At 44.3% G+C, this 22,108-nt stretch overlaps 1 protein-coding gene across 2 annotated transcripts in view; it reads left to right on the plus strand.

Annotated features, from left to right (window-relative positions):
• The window catches only part of EMB2773 (PHD finger family protein), a 133,916-nt gene that overhangs the window by 63,653 nt on the left and 48,155 nt on the right, over positions 1–22,108 (plus strand). The window contains exons 3-6 of one of the 2 annotated variants that reach the window (XM_086500944.1): positions 6,097–6,236; positions 16,995–17,103; positions 17,172–17,428; positions 18,032–18,139. In XM_086500944.1, the coding sequence (XP_086357070.1) occupies positions 6,097–6,236; positions 16,995–17,103; positions 17,172–17,428; positions 18,032–18,139 (614 nt within the window). The remainder of the gene's footprint in view (positions 1–6,096; positions 6,237–16,994; positions 17,104–17,171; positions 17,429–18,031; positions 18,140–22,108) is intronic. The other variant, XM_086500945.1, reaches the window with a different exon arrangement.

A 22,108-nucleotide genomic window follows, 5' to 3' on the forward strand; every position in this document is an offset into this window, starting at 1 on the left:
TTCCTAAGCTCAGTCGCTCTGTCAATTAGCGTGCCTTTGGTATGACTGTGGGTACTCATTTGTGCTGGCTGTTGGCCTCTTGCTTCTCCTTCCACTCTTGCTTCTCTCGATCCGAAGAAATCTGTCATCCACCTCTGAGGCTGTAGTGCTCTTTGTCTTCTCATTAGATTATCCCTGTGCCGATGTAGTTCCAGTAGGTAGAAGCCTAAGCATCTTTGATCCTGGTATTGCATGATTCTATCTAGAGGTCCAAAGCCTTCTTTAAAGAGGCAATGAAAACGCTCCCGTATCTCATAGTATACTGTGCAATGGCATATATAGTGTAATTTTGTCTCCGGCTCCATTCCGCATAACTTGCAAATTCTGCTCTCAGGTGGGATTGCCCTAAATCTGCCAAATTCAATTTCCAACTGGTGTGAGGATGTACGAATTTGACCAATAGCACATCTCAAACCATGAGACAAGTGGGTATCCATGTAACTCAGGCGAATCACAAATCCATCTTCAGATAGTTGTAGGAAGTTTTCTTTGTAGTCGGCCATCTTCGTGCCCAATTCTTGTGTAGGGTCTACCCATGTCCTCTTAGTATCCAATTGTATAAGATCCTGTCGGATGATTTTATTAATCTCCGTTCGTGTAATTGCCAGTGATGGGGCCTCAAGAGAGTATTGGAAGAGGGGTAATCTTTCCATACTGAACCCGTGTCTCCGAAACCACGAGGATAGTTGCGCATACCAGCATGATGTATCCCCTTTCATTGCTAATTGTTGAGAGGATTCGAGGGCCAGTCTAGTATATCGGCAATTATTTGTATCCCACAAACCATGTATAAAGGACACTGATCGGGTAAGAGCTTCAATTTCTATCGGTGGGGCCGCTAGTTCCGCTCGGGTAATCGCGTGTGGTACGGAGGCCTTGGTTCTAATCATTCAGGAAATCATAGATACCAAAGGTCTCTCCATTGACTTTCAATTATCCTGATCCACAGATGGTCCCCAAATCTGGACCCCATAAAGCATAGCCGAAGCCACCACAGTATCAAAGAGCCAAAGTTTTGTTCGTGGTTCCTGAAACTGCACTTGTGAACACATCCTCTCCAACCCTCCCAAGGCCGCAGAGGCTCTGGATAATCTAGCATCCGCTGCTTTCTTAAGAGTAAACTTCGGTCCTGGAAATACCACCCCAAGGTATGTGTATGCATCTGTGTACTCTATTGTATCCTGGCCATATGCAAATGTAGGTGCCGATCTCCTAACCCACTGCGGTGTGGTGTTAAACACCATAACTTTGGTTTTACCCAAGTTTACCGACAAGCCATTGTCCTCTGTGAATTTATGTAATGCATCTAGCTGCCTCTGCATTCCATCTGGTGATTCTGTTATCAATACAACAACAAAGGGATCTATGACCCTACAAGTTGAGCCCCTCTGTCACCCTCTCTATCAATGTAATCTGATACCTCATCTATGTACATACCAAATAAAGTAGGGGACAGTGGGCATCCCTGCTTTACTCCAACGGTGGAATGAACAATGTCGGAATCCCCTTCTGGAGTACGTACATAGCCAGTTACTGACCCGTATAAGGCCATGATCCCCCAAATAATCTCTTTGGGGACCCCTAACTCTTGCATCCTGTGCATCAATCTGGCCCTTGGTACTGTATCAAAAGCTTTCCGAAAATCCACAAAGCAACAATACATCCTTCTCCCGTTTGCTCTTCCTTCCTCAATAATGGCTCTGAGCGTAAGAATATGATCTAAAGTGGAATAACCCCTTCTGAATCCTGCTTGTCCTGTTGCTCTTATGCCCTCATTCTCTGCCCATCTACTCAATTTTGGTTCAAGAATGGATGCGTACAGTCGGGTCAGAGTGTGACCTACCATAATGGTGCGGTATTTCCCGGGTATCATGGGATCCTCGGACTTGAAAATAGGTTCGATAGTAGATAATTTCCAAGATTCAGGTAATCCTTCACACATGACCCGATTAAACAGCCGAGCAAGGACTTCTGAAAGTAGATCCCTGGCATGGATCAGATGTTCTGCTACTAAACCTTCATGATCATATGTTCTTCTTGTCTTCATCTTATCAATGGCTTTTTCCACCATTTCCGTAGTAAAGAAAGTACTAGCAGCAGGGCATGGCTCTAGCGGATCTGGTAATGGAGGCTGTCCAGATACCATATATAATGATGTTACATATTGACCCCAGATCTCAGGAGAAGTAATCGTCGGAGGTGGTGAGTGCTCGTGAAATAAGCGCCATGCCTCATGTGAGTCCTGACTCAAGAAGAGCTGATATAAATCCTTCTCTAGTTTGGCTAAAAATGTCCTTTTCTTGCGACGTACTATACGCCGAAGAGCAATCCGAGACTGCTTATATGTGATGATCCCAAGTGTAAGGTCTTTCTGGACCTGGATTCTCGTCTCTCTGCATTCCTCGTCATACCAACTGTTTTGAGGCATGTTCCCAGCTCCTCTCTTCTGATCAGGTCGAGTATGTGGGTATGCCTCTTGTGCTGCTCCATGTTGTATCTCTGTTAACTGAGAAGTAATCTCCTCTACAGTATATACTGGCTCGGCTGCCTGCATCCTATTATAGATCTTTTCCACATAGATTGAATCAGTTTCTGGCGTGAAAGTATATCTTGTGTGTGTCTTCTTCCTATGTACTTGAGAGGCATTGTATTGGAAGGAGATTGATAAGAGGAGAGAGAGAGAGAGAGAGAGAGAGAGAGAGAGAGAGAGAGAGAGAGAAATGAAATGAAATGTTATATTAACGTCTTCAAAAGGCCAAAATGACCTATGAGACCAATCAGTTACAAAATAGTGAATCTAATACCATGTCTGGGTACAAAAGAACTAGAAAAGAACTAGAAGTGGAACAAAATACTACTACTACTACTACAATCTAAAATTACGTGGGTGTAGCAGCTGATACAATAGGTACCCGGTAAACTGGATGTAACAGTGTGTGAAACAAAGATGGAAGAAATGGTGAGGATCCATCCTCATCTGCACTCTAGATGTCGAGAGAGTATGGCTCGAATCTTCTGTTGTAGTCTCCGTCGATGCTGTGTAGCTCCTCTCCTTAGTCGCGGTCGTCTGTATCTCTGTAGCTCCAATGCTCGGTCGATGAGAGTGCTAGTAGTGATCGAATGAGTGTGGGACGAGCTCTGCAGTGGTGGCTGCTCCTCTGGCTGTCCCATATCTAGTGAAAAGAAATCTGTAATGTGTCTCTGGGACTGCCTCTCTCTAGCTCTCCTTAGTAAAGTGTCTCTACACCTGTGTAACTCAAGTAGATATAGTCCAAGACATCTCTGATCCTCATAACTCATGACCCTAGATAGAGGACCAAAACCCTCTCTGAATAGGCAGTGGAAACGCCCCCGTATCTCATAGAACACTGTGCAATGACATATGTAGTGCAACTCTGTCTCTGGCTCTCTCTGGCATAATCGGCATATCCTGCTGTCTGCTGGTATCCCTCTGAATCTACCAGTCTCAATCTCGAGCTGATGTAAGGATGTGCGTATCTGACCAATGGCACAACGCAAACCATGAGACATATGTGTGTCCATGTAGCTGGGTCGAATTACAAACCCATCTTATGTGAGGTGGAGAAGATGCTCTCTATAGAAAGCCATCTTCGTGCTCAACTCCTGAGGCGGCTCTATCCATGTCCTCCTGGTGTCGAGCTGGATCAGGTCCTGACGAATGAGTCTAGTGATCTCCACCCGTGTAAGAGACAGCGAGGGTGCCTGAAGAGAATACTGGAAAGGGGGCAACCTGTCCATGGTGAAGCCATGCGTTTGAAACCATGAAGTCATCTGTGCATACCAGCATGAAGTGTCCCCCTGTAGAGCTAACTGTCTGGAAGACTCAAGGGCCAGTCTAGCATATCTGTCTCTAGTAGTATCCCATAGGCTGTGCACAAAGGTCACTGATCTGGTAAGCGCCTCAATCTCCATGGGGGGGGCAGCTAGCTCTGCTCGAATGATCGCGTGAGAGAGAGAGAGAGAGAGAGAGAGAGAGAGAGAGAGAGAGAGAGAGAGAGAGAGAGAGAGAGAGAGAGAGATCAACACAATATCATCAGCGCACCTAGTTCTACACCCACTATTGGGCATTGACGACGTTAGTGGGGATGTCGTGGTATTTAGTCAATACTATGTATGATGGAGGTGATGGTTATATTGTCTTGTGGGTGACTACCATAGGTCTATACCTTGCACTTTCCTTCAAGGGTGAATCTGGGCTTATCCTGGATTCAGCTGAGTATATTTTTTAGTCGTATAGCGGACATGCAGACTTCACATTGTGAAGTTTTTGTCCGAGTTACGACCAGTTGATATTGTGCTAATTCTTTCTATCTTTTGTGGTGCGTATGTCCTATCAACTACCTCATTTGTGCTAATTTTTTCGATTTCATGCTTCTTTTAGTTCTAGGCTTCATTATGGCTGAGTCTGCCCTTGATCTCCGGAGTCATGACAGAAACTCAGTACGCTGAACTTTGTGTTGATGTATGCTCATGTGTGTGCGCGTGTGGTGTGCACCTAGTTCTACACCCACTATTGGGCACTGACGACGTTAGTGGGGATGTCGTGGTATTTAGTCAATACTATGCATGATGGAGCTGATGGTTATATATGCTCAGATGAATCCAGGATAAGCCCAGATTCACCCTTGAAGGAAAGTGCAAGGTATAGACCTATGGTAGTCACCCACAAGACATATATATTATATATATATATATATATATATATATATATATATATATATATATATATATATATAGAGAGAGAGAGAGAGAGAGAGAGAGAGAGAGAGAGAGAGAGAGAGAGAGAGAGAGAGAGAGAGTGCTATGAGCAAAGGGCATGGGGGCGCCCTCTGTGGATACAACAATGTATGTGTACAATTGGTAGGGGAGGGGCACTTATATGGGTGCATAGACCTAGGTCTGCCAGCCTCCTAGATGACACCATGACCCCAACGGGAGAGACATAGGGCGCCATGCAGAACCCCAGAACTGCTGAGCCAAGTGACAGCCCCCCAGGTCACAAAGCCATCATTCAGACCAGCTCGACCTAGAAGCTTACAAACTGCCCTTCTAACAAAATGAGCATATGGGCATACCCAAAAGCAATGTCGCAATCTTGCATAAGCTTGTAAGGGGCATCACTGACCAGTCGAATCATGGGCTTGATTGGGCAGCCTAAGTGTCAACATCTACGTGCAATACGGGATACACCTACTGATGCTGGGTCCCCAAATACATGATGGCAAGGATGGTAGGGAGCCTTATCACGATGAAGAAGAATGGTCCTATCAATGGGTATAATTTTTTTTTTTTTGGGGGGTTAGATTTACGTATAGGTGATAAAATATGGATTGTGTTCAGTTTGGTGGAAGTATTATTAATGTCAAAAGAAACTTTGTTTTTTGCTATGTGGACACGATTTGAAACTTGTAAACACCGCTCTTTTGGCTTCGGCTTGTCTACAATGATAGTCGGATGTGATAATGGATATTCACACTTGTTTAATAAGCTAGATTATGCTTGAAAATGTTCAGTTTTTGCAGATGGACTACTTGTTTACATAGTGTTTTTGTAACCTCTTGGTAAGTATGACTTTGAGTTTTTGTTTGTCTCTTCACAATGCTTAATTTTCACCTTTATTGTTCCACTCTTCTGTGCAATCTTTGACATGATTAAGGTGTAAAAGTGTATTAGTGAATATTGTGGTTAAGAAATGGTTTTTCAATCTAGGCTGCTTGGAGAAACAAGATAATGTTTCTTCTTTTCTTTCTTTGGCTGGGATGAACTTGAGCACCTTATGGAATCGAGTGGGGGCATGTATACACACATTTTTCCACGTGCTTCATCACTTTAAAATAGAAAAGTCGTTTACTTAAACCTAGTTTGTTCCGATAACCATCAAACCCTGAGATGCTTTAGTCTAGTGCAGAACCAGTTTTAAAAGGTTGTTTCAAGTCAATATACCTTGAGATTATTCAATCTTTAGTAGGGTGTTCTTAGGTAACTTTCAGAAACCGTTGTTTGTTGAGATTGCTATATGTATTCACATCAATGCAGAGCAGAATGATCAGCAAGGGTTACGAAATTTGAGTCATGAGAAAAAAGCTACCTTGGCACATGGGGCAGGTGCAGAAGAGTTGTTGGAAACTAACGTGGCAAGGGGTGCTGCTAAAACATTTTGCCATGCAGCGTATGAGGTGAGTCCTCAATGCAAGTATTTTTGTAAGCGCTTTTACTTCAAATTTACTTCATGTTTCTTCATGCCAAAATGCAGTGATATGTGTGAAGGAAGTTTATATGCTTGACATTTTCTTCTCTTAAAGCACTTGTATATCTGTTTTTCTCTCTTTGCCTCTCACATACCCTCCCTCTGTTTTAAAAAAACGAGCACTTTCCCCCTCCAAAGGATGTTAAGATAACCCCCCCCCCCCCGCGCCGCTTCTTCTTCCATTTTTCAAGATGGAACTGACTAGGGTTGCATTTATAATCTTCCAGGTATAGCACTATAGTGAGTAGAGCTCCATCCAGCTCTCATGTACCCCCCTACACCATTTCATGCCTTGTGTACTTAACATACTCATCCACAGTTTGACTTAGCTGCATCACAAGAAAGACTCTTTCCTTGTTGTATGTTATGACATCCGAATGACACCAAGGCCTTGTATGTGGGTTTGTCCCACAGGCTAATTACCTTTGGCCTCATGTCGATAAAATCTTTTCTTCTTTCTTTCTTGGGATTTTCCTACATTTTTAAATCTTTTGTTCTCTCTCTTCTTCTTCCTTCTCTCCCTTCCTCTTTGTCCGAGTGTTGATTGATGCTAATTGCAGAGACTCATGTAGTGGCATTTCTTTAGAAGAGACTTCCTCCCCCCCCTCTGTCTTCTTCCCAAAAAATAAAGAAAAAAAAACCCAAAAAAACGCTTTCATGTGTAGTCCATTATTCTGAACATACATTTGTTTCATACTTTCAATGGTGTCCCTAGATCTAGTCCCTGTGTAGTTTCCTACCTACTCATTAGTCTTATTGCCGGATTTGTTGTCACCTTATTTCTCTCTTTAGAAAGTTGTGTCTGTTAGAGTGTATAACAGAAGAGAGCTGGCATGCATGCGAGATTACGAGAGAGGTGAAGTTGGCGACTCATTAACTCTAGAGGCAAAATGATACAAATATCTAGATAGTGTACATCGACCACACTTATATAGTGTGCCAAAGCTGGGTTGGGAAAATACCTAACACAAAAAATCCAAAACTTGGGAAAAAATATAAAATGGGCAAAATGCCTGGTGCGCACCCTATATGTGCCTAGGATCCCTACCAACAGGGTGAAAGGGTGGCCAACCCACAACCAAGGACCTAAGTGCACATGAGAAAAGCCTGGCAGAGCCAATAACCAACCAAGAGATCATCTGGAAGGTGAAGGTCTTAACACCCCCCCTCAACAATACATGCTGAGAAACTACAAAGGAAAATGCTGGAGTCCTAACAAATTTGGAGAACCAAAATGAGTGCCAAGCCAATAACAATGAACAACAATTGATGATGACCATACCGGAGGTTGAATTCATCAAGTTGCACATAGAAGCTGAAAATAATGGCAAAAAACTGAACAAGTTGGGAAAGAGGATGCACTGGAAGCATCAAAGATGAGTGTATCATAGTCCATTGGCCAGGGTGAAGCAGGCGGAGAGAGGAGGATAAGTGGTACCCCCGGGAAGCAGAACACTTTTGACCAAAGGAGAAAGGCTGCCGAGGTCAAGAAGGAACCAACAGCACACCAAGGAAGAGGATACGAGGGCAAATGAACAGGCTAAAGGGCAATGGCGGCAATCGATATCTCGGCCGAGGCATTAGGAGCGGTAGGGATAGAAGCTGTCGCGGTCCCAAGGGAATCATCACCTTTGTGATGATCACGCGGTCTCTAATAACATCTAGCTGCTATGTTTTCATGTCTTCCACAATAGGTACAAGTAACATTAGGTCAATTTTGCTTGGTAGGTGTGGCATGCCCAACAAGAAGAGAAATGGCCGAGTGGACAAGAGAAGCCGAACCAACCAACTGAATTAACTTATGAGCACCGGTCGTGGGACCTAAAACCCTAAAAACCCAAAGAACTCTGAAGATATTATTCATAAAAAACGCTGAGATGCTAACGTGGCAGCCTATAGGTGATGTACGGAATTTCTGCGATTCGTGATGGCTGTCCCACATGGCATGTTGTATGCATTTCCACAATTTTTGATGGCAGTTTTTGGAGTTTTTGGCGCTAGCTTTTGGGAGCAGATGGTTTTTGAGTTTTACTGCTTTTGAGAGAAGTGCTTCTGGGCTCTGCTTTTAGGCAAGCCTTGTAATGTTTAATGAACCCAGGGCTCACTCTGCAGAGCATCTGGACGGAGAGTCTGAGAGTAGAGGACCCTTGGGAAATGTCCTGTTGCGACTTATAATAATAAAGAAATACCAGAAAGGGCGCTAGTCTTTGGGACGAGTGCATTTGGGCGCGGTACTCCGCCGTGTCGACTCTCTCTCTCTCTCTCTCTCTCTCAAAGTCAGTGATTTTGCAGTTTCTATTCCTGTGTTGCTATTAACTTCTCGCTAAGCCTATAATAGTGGTATTAGAGCTCAGAAAGATTCTTCTTCTACGGAGGACCCGATCCCTTTTGTAACACACACAGGTTCCCAAGGAGAATCTGACAGAATAGTGAAGATTTTGTTTGTCAAAGAATCTTCGTGTCCGTGCCCCGGACTTATTAGCCACTCCCAAAAGCTTGGGGCAGTCTCAATGGACAAAGAGTCTCAATTCTTTTTGATGGAGGCTCCACAAATAACTTCATCGCTTTAGATACCACAGGTACTCTGTCTTACTCCAGATAGGATGGGAACTCCAATCAATTCTGGTTCAATTGCTGGTAAATTGGGTATTTTCTTATTTTTTGAGTAATTTCAATTTAATGAAATTAGGACTATCTACATTTGTGCACACTAGAACTGTTAAGTTAGGAACTCTAGATCTACAAGATTAAGTAAGCCATCAAGAATGTGTTAAGAGTTCATATTCCTGTCCGGTGGTAGCTCCAGTATCTCCCACGAGCAGATTAGATTAGGGAGTGAGGGCTGTTTTGTGGCTGTGAGGTAGGTCTCTCATATCGGGTCGTGTCTAGCCATGTTTAGCTCGGGTTTAAGGCTCAGCTCCATGGCCTTGCATGCTCCTGATACCCTAGGTATTTTTCCCCCAGTGCACTATGCTACTCCCATGCCTATTTTCCCTATTTCCCATTTATGCCAGGTCGTGAGGGCTGGGATCTTGGGTCGGGCTGCCTCCTTGGAGAGCTATATAGGCAGGCAGAGGGGGTCACTCCATACCAGTGCAGAGTAGCCCCAGTTAGGGGTGCCCTCCCTTGGACACCCCAAGGGGCAGCCCTTGGCCCCTTTGAGGCCAGGCAGCCAGCGGGCAGAGGAGGGGTATCCCAGCGTTTTTGGGCAGCACCCCCACATCTGCGTTTTTCGTGCAGCCAGCAGTCAGCAGAGGAGCAGCAGCCAAGCGTTTTCCTTGAGCAGCAGGAGCGGTGCTCGGAGTTCATCTCAACGGTGCAATACCACTTCAGGGCAGTATAACCGGCCTACACAACGTAGAGGGCGGTACTATTTCAATTACCTGTTAACTTTACACAGAGCACTGAGAAGGGAAGAGAACACAGTTGCGTCCAGCGACTAGAATGTCACTGCGCACACGAGACCGACACCCTGTAGGCCCCAAAGACTGGAGCCCCTTTCGGTATTTCTTTAACTTAGAGAGAGGGAATTACAAAAAGAGCCCCTGGAAGACAACACCTGCATCCAGCTAGTACGCTCCAGATTCGACAAAATTTCGGCAGCATAACAGTACCGAAATCAATCCGAATCAGTTTCTAAGGTAGGCCCTCTGTTCCACGGACATATTCCCTCAGTCAGGAGCACAAAACAGTAAATTGCAGGTCGCTGTAATTTCTGGTTCAGCCCTGTTTTTGGACCTGATTTGGGCACACGACTGTCCCTGCACTGTTCCCTGCACCTTGGGCTAAGTGCCCCTTGATTATGGAAACATTTTGGGCTCAAAACAGCCCCAAAATAGAGTAAAAACAGCAAGCGTACAATGCTGAATTTACTGCGCAATCGAGAGAATTAGCGTTTTTGGACGTAGCAGAATTTCAGCCTTCAAGTCACCTACAGTAGATAGCAATTCGAGTCGTCGTTGTCGTCACTGTCGTCTCCACATATTGCATCATAGTTCTCAAGTTTTGCATCAGAGTCTTGTATGAGTTTGTGCAATCAATAGTAGACCACTCTCGCCATCGAGAGTGGGGCCTTCGCAGGAGGGTTTTACAACTTTCTAGTGTCGTATTCTCTTCTCTCTCTGTCTCTCAGTCTTAGCACCTTCACGCATAGTGTCCATTCACTTTGTTTGTCCGTTGTACTCTCTCATTAAAGAACGGAAGGCTCTCCCTGCCGTAAGAAAAAGGAACCTTGAGCACGATCGGATTACTCATCTTGAGCAAAGTTTCAACATTCATTCTGCTGCACCTTACATGACTTTCCTTCCCTCCGAGCATTCCACAATAGATGAATCGTAACCTCTTTCCAGGTAGAGAGCAAGGTGGAAGCAAGCGGGCATCCAGGAATGCCCATCCATCTTACCAAATACAACCTCCCAAATAGATGATTGCCAGTGATCAAATGAGGACGTAACCACATGCTGACTCAAGTGTGCAAACATAAGAGTCCAAGGCTGTGATTGTTGCGTAAGTGTAGGCAATAGCATAGCCTTCCTAGCAAGAACATGCCTACGCATGCGCGCACGCACGCGCGCACACACACACACACACACACACTTTTTTTTTTTGTAAATCGATTGATTAATTTACTAGTGGGAAACCTCAAAGCGAGGAAAACCCACCGAAAAGATCATATACAAGGGGAGGAGCACAAAACTCCTCATCTGTAGAGCGTAACTAAAAACATTCATATGAAAGCTGATGCATCTCCAAGGTGATATCACCAGCTTCCAAAGCAAACCGTAACGATTGCCTAAGAGAAAGCCTGAAGAGAGGGAATGGATTCGCATGAGTACGATGAAACATGTAAGCATTACGCTGACTCCACACGGTCCAGAAAGCCCAGTATCTGACCCACATGAAGAAGACCACAAAATGCTGTAACGTCGGTGAGAAAATGCCAAATGCCCAAAACCTTTTGTGGAAGACAACCCCAGGAAAACGGAGCCGCAAACATGTTGATACCTGCTGAAGGAAATCTCTGGTAACGTAGCAATCCCACAACAAGTGACAGATATCCTTTTCTGCAGTCGAGCAACGAACGCAAGAAGAAGGACGAATACGACGTGCTCGAAGAAAAGTGCCAACAGGAAGCACTCCAAGCAAACATCGCCAAAGAAACAGACGCTCCTTCAAAGGCAAATGGATTTTCCACAAGGCAGATAGGAGCCTCCTCCACCAGAGGTCAAATTTGTGCATGCGCCAAATGGCATTACAATGACCATCAAGCCATGGTCGTGGTAGAAGAATAGCATAAATTCGACCCGCAGAAATAGCTCGAAAAGGCGTTTCCCGAAAGGCCCAATCAAACATGCGATCACCATCAGGCAAAGGTGAAACAGGCAAAAAGTCGAGCAACATGCTTTGAAGCTCTCTCCAAAACTGACGGTAATGCATGCCCAACCCAAAACGACGAGCAGCCAAGGAAAACTCAAAAGTATATCCAGCCTCATCGACCACATCCTCAACCACTCGAATGCCACGACCAGAGAGAAAGTAAGCCTGACAGGGTGATCGATCGACCAAAGCCTGAGAGAATGCCCGGCTCCAATGGAGACTTTCCAATCGAATCGAATCCCCTTCCTGCCGAGGAGTCCACGATAAATGCCTCGTAACTTCTTTCCAAGCAGATACCAGAGAGGAAGCAAGTGGACATCCAAGAATGTGCCCTTCCATCTTGCCAAAAACCACCTCCCAGAGAGAGGGTTGCCAATGGCCAAACGCAGAAGTAACAACGTGCTGACCGAGGAATGCAAACATCAATGTCCAAGGCTGAATTTGTTGCACAAGAGTGGGCAACAACATAGCTTTCCGCGCATAGAGATGCCTGCGTAAATCCAAGATATTCAGTCCACCAAAACGTTTAGGAGTGCAAAGCTTCTCCATCGATAGCAAGCGTAAGCCTTTTTTGGTAGCATGAGTCCGCCACAAATGGGACATAATGTCCGACATAAGAGAATCAAGACACCGGCGAGGCCAAATGCATCAGTGGCAAAAAGAACTGAACATATGCCAAGAGGATACTCTGAACAATTCGCAGACGAACATGCAAGGGCCAAGTAGAAAGCTTCCAGTAATGCAATTTGACATTCAAGCGTTGCATAACCCAATCAACTTTCTGAGAGTGAGTAACATTCCATCCAATTGGATAACCCAAATGCCTAGTGATCACATTCAAAGACACAATCTCACCAGGCCACAACATACTATGCCAATCACAAGAACGGAGAGGCAGAAGCTTCGATTTGCAGAAGTTGACTTTAAGCCCAGCAGCAATTCGAAACAGGTCCAATGCTTCCATAATCACCTTGACATCCGCTTGCTGATTACGAGGCATAAACAACGAATCGTCAGCGTAAGCCTGGCCAATGAATGTACAACCCGAAGGTATCTGCAGACCATGCAGACTATGAACAGAGGTTAAGTGATCAAGATAAGTCAACAACCGGTGAGTAGCAACAGCATACAACAAAGCACTAAGGGGGCATCTCTGCCTGACCGAACAACCAAGAGGCCAAGATTCAGTTAATTCACCTTCCAATATCCCTGAAGATGTGCTACATGCATACAAAAAATAAACCACATTGGCGAATTTAGGACCAAACCCTAAACATGTCATGGTGGCGGCAATGAAGTCCCATTGTACAGTGTCAAAGGCGTTCTCAATGTCAACTTGCATAACCAACACATCTTGTTGAGTGTACTTAGCGTACTCCATGCCAATCAAAACATTAGCCAGATTATCCATAATCTGGCGACGTGGAATGAAACCATATTGAGCCTGATGGAGTCCTGCAAAAAGATGGTCCTTAATGCGGTGCACCAACATCTTAGCCAATATCTTATAAACCACCGGCATCAAAGTAATCGGCCGCCAATGAGAGAATCGCTCACAGAGTGCTTGCTTAGGCAGCAATTTAAGTAAACCTTCTTTCCAAGATGTCGGCAAATCTTGTTTCTCCCATGCCGCATTAATCATGTAAAGCAATGGATGCTCAAGATCCTCCCAGAAGGAGAGGAAAAATTCCACTGTAAGCCCATCCCAGCCGGGAGACCGCCAACGGCCCAAAGCAAGCAACGCACTATGCAATTCCGAAGCAGTGAAGGGGTCCTCAAGACTACATGCATCTTGTGGGGATATAATCGGAGCAACAAAGGAAAGCATCAATTGACGCGCATGGCAAGCAGCCAAAGATGTCTGAGAAGGAGTAGCAAACACCTGTCGATAATGCAAAACCATGGCATCCGCAAGGTCCTGGTTCGAAGAAGTCCAAACACTCGAGGAAAGCATAACACGCTTGATTGCACATGAGATTCTCGAATGATGTAAATGCTTAAAGAATTGCTTTGAAGCACAGCCTTTGTCCGTGAAAGCCTGTTGGCGAGTACGCGTCTGCCATTTAGCAAGCTTTCGCTTGTCATTACGCTGTATACACACAGAAGCTTCACATAGCTCCGCCATTTGAGAATCAGACAGAGGCCGCAAATCAGCCAACTCTTGCAGCCGTTGACAAGCATGCTTCGCATCTTTGACTTCCCCTCGAGTGTACTGCATGTAATGCTTGCCATAGTCACAAATAACACTTTGCACCCTCATAACAAAGCGATACCAAGCGGCATCAAGATCAAAATACATATGAACCAGCAGAGGGGGAATAACCTCAGAGATCATTCCCCGAAAAATCTCATGAGTGAGATAAGCATTAATGACAAGTAGCAAACGCTTCCTGGGAAGAGGCCGATCACAACAAGTCTGCCCAAAACTCACATCCAACAAAACAGGGTAATGATCCGATAACTGCAAGGTGTAATCGATGTGGACCTCACATACAAAGTCCTCATATTGTTGCAAATTAAGCAGATACCATCTGTCCAACCGCGCTCGATAAGAAGAATGGGCAACATGCTGAAAAGTAAAACCAGATGCATTTGGACGCAAATGCGGGCCGCCATATATCAGTCATCTGAGTAACAGCAAAGAGATTATCCCATTCTTGCCTTTCCGCAAACAACATATGTGAATTGCCAGTGGTACTATCATCCATCTCAGGAGTATTATTAAAATCACCGCAAAGAAATGCGCTCGAGGTCCATGAGCGAGAAGAGATGTCTGCCATAGAACAGCCCTTTGGCCAGAGGATGTGTACGCATAAACACCTCCAAATTCATACACCTGACCGTTCAACAAGCATTGAATCACCATCCTCTGGCCGTTTGGATCATTATACAAGAGAACTGGCTGAAGCTCATGCCGAACCAACATCAATAAACCTGAGTAATCATGCAAACCAGCATATGCAATCCAATAACCTGCGAAATAAGAACACTGACTAGCAAAGTCATGTTGGTTGTGTTCTTGCAAAACCACAATATCTGCCTTACATGTATGTACATAGTGCCAGGTCAGTCGCCATTTGTCCAGGTTACATAACCCACGCACATTATATGAAATGCATTTAATACGACTATGCATTAAAACCATATTTACAACGCCCGAAACAAAACGATCAAGTCGAGATGCCCATATGGACATCTCCATCAACCACATCCATGCCAGAACCCATCCGCTAAGTCAAAGCAGGAAACTTGTCCATAGAGACTGCCTAAGAAGTGGAAGCCTCGCCTAAAAAAGAGTGCATCGCTTTTTCCCAGGCGTCAATCAACGTGCGATTGTCATTGCAGGGAAGCTGTTTAAAGGATACATTCTTATTGGTGTTGACCAGAGGAACATAATTACGAGATGAAGGAGGCGTACAAATTTTTACTGTCTTTTTAGGAATCGCCCACGAGCCAACATGAGTCGAGGCAACATTTTTCCCTTTCCTTGCATTTACATTCCCAACATCCGCAGACGGTGGATTTTTGTTTTTCCCCTTATCTGCATTAGAAGCCACCTTCATTGCAGGGATTCCATTTGATTTAGCTTCACCAGCAGATTTGCCTATAGGGGCAGGGGCAGAGGAAGGAACAGCCGAAAGAGGGGGCTGTAAAACTGGTTCAGGACATTCAGATTGCATGTGACCGAATTTACCGCATCGAAAACAGGAATTAGCAAATTTGCCCCATTTAAGTTTAAAAGGGCGCTTGCCCACCCAAGGGTCCCCTGAATCGGCCATAATCCCATCCGGGGTTTGCTTATTCGTATCCCACAAAATGCAAAACCTGTTAGTGTTCGCATCCAATTTCGGCGGGCAAATGACCTTGCCAAGTTGAGCAGCCAACAATGGAAGAAAATGCCTCCATGTGCGGGGAAAATCAACAATTTCCACCCACACAGGACATTTGTGACGAATAAGACTTTGATAGTCCTTCATAAGTGCCCAAGGCAGAACATGAGTCATCTGCGTGCCAAAAAAGAGAGGAGACATTTCCAGCAAGAGGTTTCTAGCCTCGGTATCTGCCAATAACACCTCATAGAAACCCCGAGCACCAAAATAAACGCCGCGGACAGCCTGACGTTTGAGCAGAAAATCAACCCACTGTCCGACATCCTGCGCAACAGGCATTTTGCCAGGGAAGAACAAAATGACCGCATTCATGGCATATTGCGCTACCGGATCCATGAGGTCCTGTACTGGAATTCGCACCTCAAGGGCAGGTGCCTGACCATTCCAGGCTTTTCGGGCCTCTTCGAAGTCTTCATACAGACAAGTTTTGATTTCAGAAGCACTCTCCGAAACACTTTCCATTGCTCTACGATGCTTGAAGACGCACGGAAACTCTGACTGCATTAACCGAACCACGACTGAGAACTAAAGCAAATACTAATTTGTTTTTTTTTTGTAATTGACAGTTTATCTATTTACAAAGACCGCAGAGATATATACATCTCCCACAAAATCCATACATCTGCTAAATGCCTTGCCTGTAATACTGTACTTAAAATTTTACTTGTAATGCTGTAAAACTGCTTAACACTAATGCTGCAACAGTCCAAATTCTGTGCACCTGCAGCGTTGTAATGGTGAAGTCTTGTAAGCTGCACTGCCGTTGACTGAACAGAAGACTTCGTAGGCTGTATAATGCTTGTGCAGGACGTTGACTGTCGAGGCAGGGCGTGAACGCCGTTCTGCAGAACTGAGGGTAGCCAGGGACACCAGCGCAGGGCAGAACCTCTCGCAGCAGGTCACACGCACACACACACACACCCTCGCAGAGAACCTGCTAACGCCGGCGCAGTGAACCGGAACAGGGTGCAGACAGGCTCGCGACCCAAACCCTCCCACACACACACACGCACACGCACACAGTCACAGACACCTGCTGACGCAGGCGCAGTGGGCTGGAGGAGCGTGCAGACTGTTTGGCGACAGTGCGCAGAGAAAAGCCTTGCGTAATTTTTCCTCACACACACACACACACACACACACACACACACACACACACACACACACACACATGCACGCTCGCTTACCTGCGCGTGCTTCAGCACATATATATGCACTTACCACACACCCACATCATCACCGTGACTATGATTTAATTCAGTGAAATCAAGACCATCCCACGCGTTTCATAATGACTTGTATTACTATTTTTGAAAATTGTAACTAACCAACTCTGCTTTAAAAACCAACTTGTTCATACAGTTTTTTCACATTGTGTGGAGCTAGACTGACATTTGCAAGCTCTTTTCACTTTATGTTAGGATACCCGCCTTACTGCATCTACACGCAAATCAAAAATCAAAAGAAAAGAAACTGTGGCTGCAGTAGAATCATTGGCTGCAATGCAGGGTCAATCTGATTCAGAACATAGTAAGTGACAGCTCTTTTTTTGTGATTTGGTTTCAAGCAACTTAAGGAAGTAATAAGTGATGTTTTAGGTGCGGCTCTTGCTGCTGTTTGTGATTATCTGGAGGGAATATTTGATAAGATGGACTCTCCTGAAGAAGATGAAGGTGATGAAGAGGGCACCTTTCTCTCTCTTTATGAAATCAAAGTTCTTGCAGAGGAAATTGCATCAGCACATGCAAAAAATCTATTGCAGCTTCTTTCTACTGATGTTCTTGTCAAGTTGTTAAGATTATTGGACCATCATGTCGAACATGCCCATGAGCGGAGCATCGATGATGATGATGAGGTAACCCCCAAGTGCTGCCTCGCTCGCTTGTCATTTTTGCCTTTGGTAACTACCACCTGTACACACATGTGATATAGTTGACTCATAGTTATGAGGGAAATCCTGGAAATTCATAATAACTGCTAATTTTTGTGTTACTTAGCTCTATATGTATTCAAATTTGTGTGTTGGTGTGGCATTAATCAGGGTGCTGCTGAGGTGTTGCTTATAAGAAATTAATGCTTCACTTTTTTTTATCTCTAAAAACATAGGAGAAATGTTTTTTTGATTTTTTGCAATTTGTTTTTATTTCAATAGCTAAACCTAGAAGTATGTAGACATGTTTTGCTTGAAAATGTGTTGCCTGTAGTTACGGTTTGCATGTATTTTATAATGTGAGTTTACAAGAAAAGGTTTTGCGTTCAGTAGAACTGCATTATTTTACAGAAAGGCACTTTCAGATGTGCATGTTCGAAGTTCCTTTGTTATTTTGTCTGCCTGTTTATCTTCCTTCTTCTGTGAAGAGCGAATGAACTTGTGTGTCATTGGAACCTTATCATTATTCTTCTTTTTTGGTTTATCTTTGTTGACTTTGCCTAATTTTATTGCCTTTTGAACTCCCAGAGTGACTCTGAGAATTACCTCATTATTTCATCTGCTCTGGAGGCTGTTCAGGCATCTTTAATAATCATGACACACCCTGGCATGCCAAAACAAGTCTACAAGGAAGAGGTTAGTTCGAATACATTATTTTATGTTTGACAATCATGCCTTTTCACTGATATACGAGTGGCTATGTTTTGAGCCTGTGCATGCATTGTTTGCACATGCATGCATACTAAAGGGTAGACAGATTATTCGAGACGAATGTGTTCACATGTTCACCAATTTCATGAGTGTAAGTTTTCTCCTTGGAAGACTCTGAACCTGATCTGCAGCAATCGACCATGGAAGCACCACCTCCTAATCATCAAGAAGAAGAAGAGGAAGTGGAAGAAGAAGCTACGGATTAGGAAGGTGACAGCAAGGACCAAGAAGAAAAGCATAATGAAGCTCATGATGACGACGGCCGAGAAGGGAAGATGGAGACACAGCATGCTCCACCTGATGTGGAGGAGCATCAGGAAACGAAGTCAACATCCTCATGGAGCATCTTCTTGCCTATTCCAGGGATCCACTGTATGTGTTGTACATGGAGGCCGAGCCTATGAACACAGTGATTAGACAGCGGAAGAGGCTAGTCAACCCTAAGCTAAAACAAATGGGAAGGTTATAGCAACCAAAGCATCAAGCAACAAGAAGGGTTCCAATTCGGTTACCATTCTGCCGCAGCAGAGATGTAGTAGATGCCACCCTACCTGGGCTTTTTTTGGCAGGAATCACACTTTTCAGATAGGATGGCCAAGAATCAATTTGGTATGCCTCCTTGGAATTTGGTCCCTTTGGAGCAGGTGCTTCTGAAATTTGGACCATATGAAGCAGGTGCTTTTGTCCATATGGATCAGGGGGGCCTGGCTTTATGGGAGGGATTTATGGCACGATGCCGTGCATGCTGGGGTACCCTTATGGATTCCACCAAGGTGAGATTGGTGGCATGTATGGAGGTGGGATGCCTTCATCTTTGGCGCGTCTTTTGGGAATAAGGGCTCTCTAAAGTTGTATGACCTAATACTTATGATTAGTTGAGCGTAAAAAGGTTTACAAAGGGACAGGCCAAAAAGGTGAAGTTCGGCTTTTTTAGACCCTCGAGATGAGAAGAAAGCCTTTGCTTTTACTCAACGGTTTGAAGTCGCTTTCTCAAGGGGGCAACTTCATCAAACCCTCAAAGGGTAAAAAACCATCTTCCTCTCCCAAAGGAAATGCTTTACTATGGTGGTCGACCTTCTTACCTCATGGACAAATATCTAAGTCTTGGGTGGGATTCAAACAGTTGTTTGATTTCCTCCGGTGGCTTCTATCCGGATGTATAACCTCGACTAGCGCATGGAGAGATACTATTGCGGGTTACCTCTTGAATTGAAGATGTGTTGCCTAAAGCAGAAAGCCTTCAACGTACAAGGGATGATGACCCATACACATGATGGCTATACCTTGCTCGCAGGGGAGCTGAAGTTTGAGAATGAGGAATCAATTGAGAAGTGCAGGAATTTGGGAAAAAGAAAGACAAGGAAGGCAAGGAGATTCATCAAGCTAGTTGAGAGGACATCGAGTCACAGATTTCAGCTTAGTAGAATTTGGAATGGTACAAGCAGGGAAATTGATACACGTGTGGGGAACAAGGCGAGATGTGTGTCTGAAAAAGGAGGAGAGTAAAGCAGAGACATTAAAAGCTATTGAGGAGAGGAAGGCTAAGAAAGCAAAGACAAATGAGACACTTGTGTGAGATCTTTTGGAGATGCTATAGGATGTTGAGTCTGTGCAACTTTGTAGAGCGTGGGGCAAAGTGAGATAAAGAGGAGGCTTTAATTTCTTCGACAACGGAGCCAAGGCCAACTTCATCTCACCAAAGATGGCCAAAAAGTTCGAGTCAAGCTTGAGGAGAGAGGGCCATAGATGGATGCCACTCTAGCGACACTTGGGCATGAGTTTGGAGTGACGTCTTTGCAAATTGAGTTTGCATGTTCAAGGATATGTTGGACAATGTAATCACGTGTTGGATGGATGACTCACCGAAACATGTAAAACTGCAATTGAAAGACTTGAAAAGGATTGACAGATAAAACTTGCACTTTGTAGACGACATGAGAGTAGTTGCGTTTCGCTCTATAGAGTATTGGTCGTCAAGTCAAGCGCTCTCGGTAGTATTTTTTCAATTAATTAATCAAGTGAATTACAAAGGCACTTGATGTCACGAGACTGTGACAATCACTATCTATATTTGCTGATTTCTTTCCCTTGATTTTTATTTAATTTTTGGGACCCTCTTGTTGAAATCACAAATGCCCGGACATTGCGTGGCTAGTGTGAAATGGTCGTCGACCGAGAGTCTCACGTGTAGGAGTCAAGGCCAGCCAACCACAAGATGGTTGGGCCTATCGGCACTAGAATCCGACTAGTAAAGAAGTGGCTAGGCTCAATTAAAGTCATATAGGCCCCTCGACAAGACTTTATAAGTTGGTGGGTACTAGGAATTAAACCAAAAGGAGCAAACTGGACAAATGGCAATAGGAGAGCAACCTGTAGGTCAACACTCAGTCCAAAATATCTAATTCCAAGAGGGGGCGCCCAAAATTGAGGTTGAGGCTGATTTTTTGAGCAAGTGTGCTCCATTGTGTGTGTGAGTAGTGGGTGCAGGTGATCACAGCTTTAATGGAAAGCTTGCGTTCTCCCTTGTCTCATGCAGCGCGATCATTTTCTCTCACACATCTCTCTCCCCCTTTGCACATATGGTAATGCCCTAGGAATAGGGCTTCTCAGATTCTAGGGGTTTTATGCGCGTTTGTCAAGGCAAGAGCCTTCTGTACGGGAATCGGATTAGCTAATTGCTAATCCCCTATAGTACGCACAATGTCATTGCAAAGGAACACACAAACAAAGAGTTTTCTCGCGCGAACTATCCCATTGCGTGCGGGAGCTTTTGAGACACGTGTAGACATGTTTGCTTTGCTCAAAATGGTGCGAAACAGAAAATTACATCCTGTTGTGTTTTTTTTTGCAGGTTTAGGGTTTCGTCCCTAAACTGCAAGGTAATGCCAAGGGAGCCTCACGATAGCCTTGGGTGCTTATATAGGACAATTTAGAGAGATTTCCCGCGAGGAATCTTGTCTAAATCAAAGAGCAAGTGACCCTACGGGTGGCAGAGCTCAAGGGCTACCCACAAGAGTGATGGGCACATGAATGGGAGCGCAAAACAGAGAATTATTGCTTGCTGTAATTTGTTTTGCAGGTTTAGGGTTTTGGCCAGTTTTGATGCCTACAGGTCCCATAAGCTTCGGGGAAGCTAGGGAATCACTGAACAAGTGTTGTAGTGCAAATTGGAGGTGAAAAACAAAGATTTCAATTTGCTGTAATTTCTCGCCAGGTTTTGTAAAGTGCTCTAAAGTGCGTGAAAAGTCACTGTTTTCTTGGGTTTTGTCTGTGGAGACTTCTATTGTGGTTATGCTGCCAAAATCAGCTTAGGGGAATGTCAACCCGATAAAAGTGGGACAGCTTGTAGAAGTTAGCTTGTAGAAGTTTACAGGTTTTTCTCAAGTGTAATAAGAAAAAAGAAATACCGAAAGAGGCGCCAGTCTCTGGGGCCAACAGGGTGTTGCTGTCTGCTTGGAAGCGCTCTAGCTGCAAAGCCATGTTTTGTTTTGAAGTGTTGAATTCTAGTCACATGCTTATTCGCGAAGTTCCTTTGTGTTGTAAAGTTCAAGTAAAGTTAAACAGTGTAAAGATCAGGTGAAAGCTAAAGTCTATCGCCCTTTAGTGAGTCTACGGGTCGGTTTCACTTGGTTGTAACGAAAGCATGTCTAAAAACAGCCCTTAAAAAGCATCTTCTGTAATAAATAGAAATAAATAAATAAAAATAAATAAATAAATAAATAAAAACAATAAAAATAAATAAATAAATTAATAAATATACACCGTCAAAAGCAATTGTTGGGTGACCCGCAAAAACAGGAGGGTTCTCGCAAACAAAAGGCCAAAGGGTTTTGTGAAGCAAGAGTCTCTCTCTCTCTATAAATTTTAAAAAATTAAAATATTATATATATTAAA

Source organism: Adiantum capillus-veneris, chromosome 26 (assembly GCF_014529385.1).
Source record: "Adiantum capillus-veneris isolate H3 chromosome 26, ASM1452938v2, whole genome shotgun sequence".
Classification (NCBI taxonomy): Eukaryota; Viridiplantae; Streptophyta; class Polypodiopsida; order Polypodiales; family Pteridaceae; genus Adiantum; species Adiantum capillus-veneris.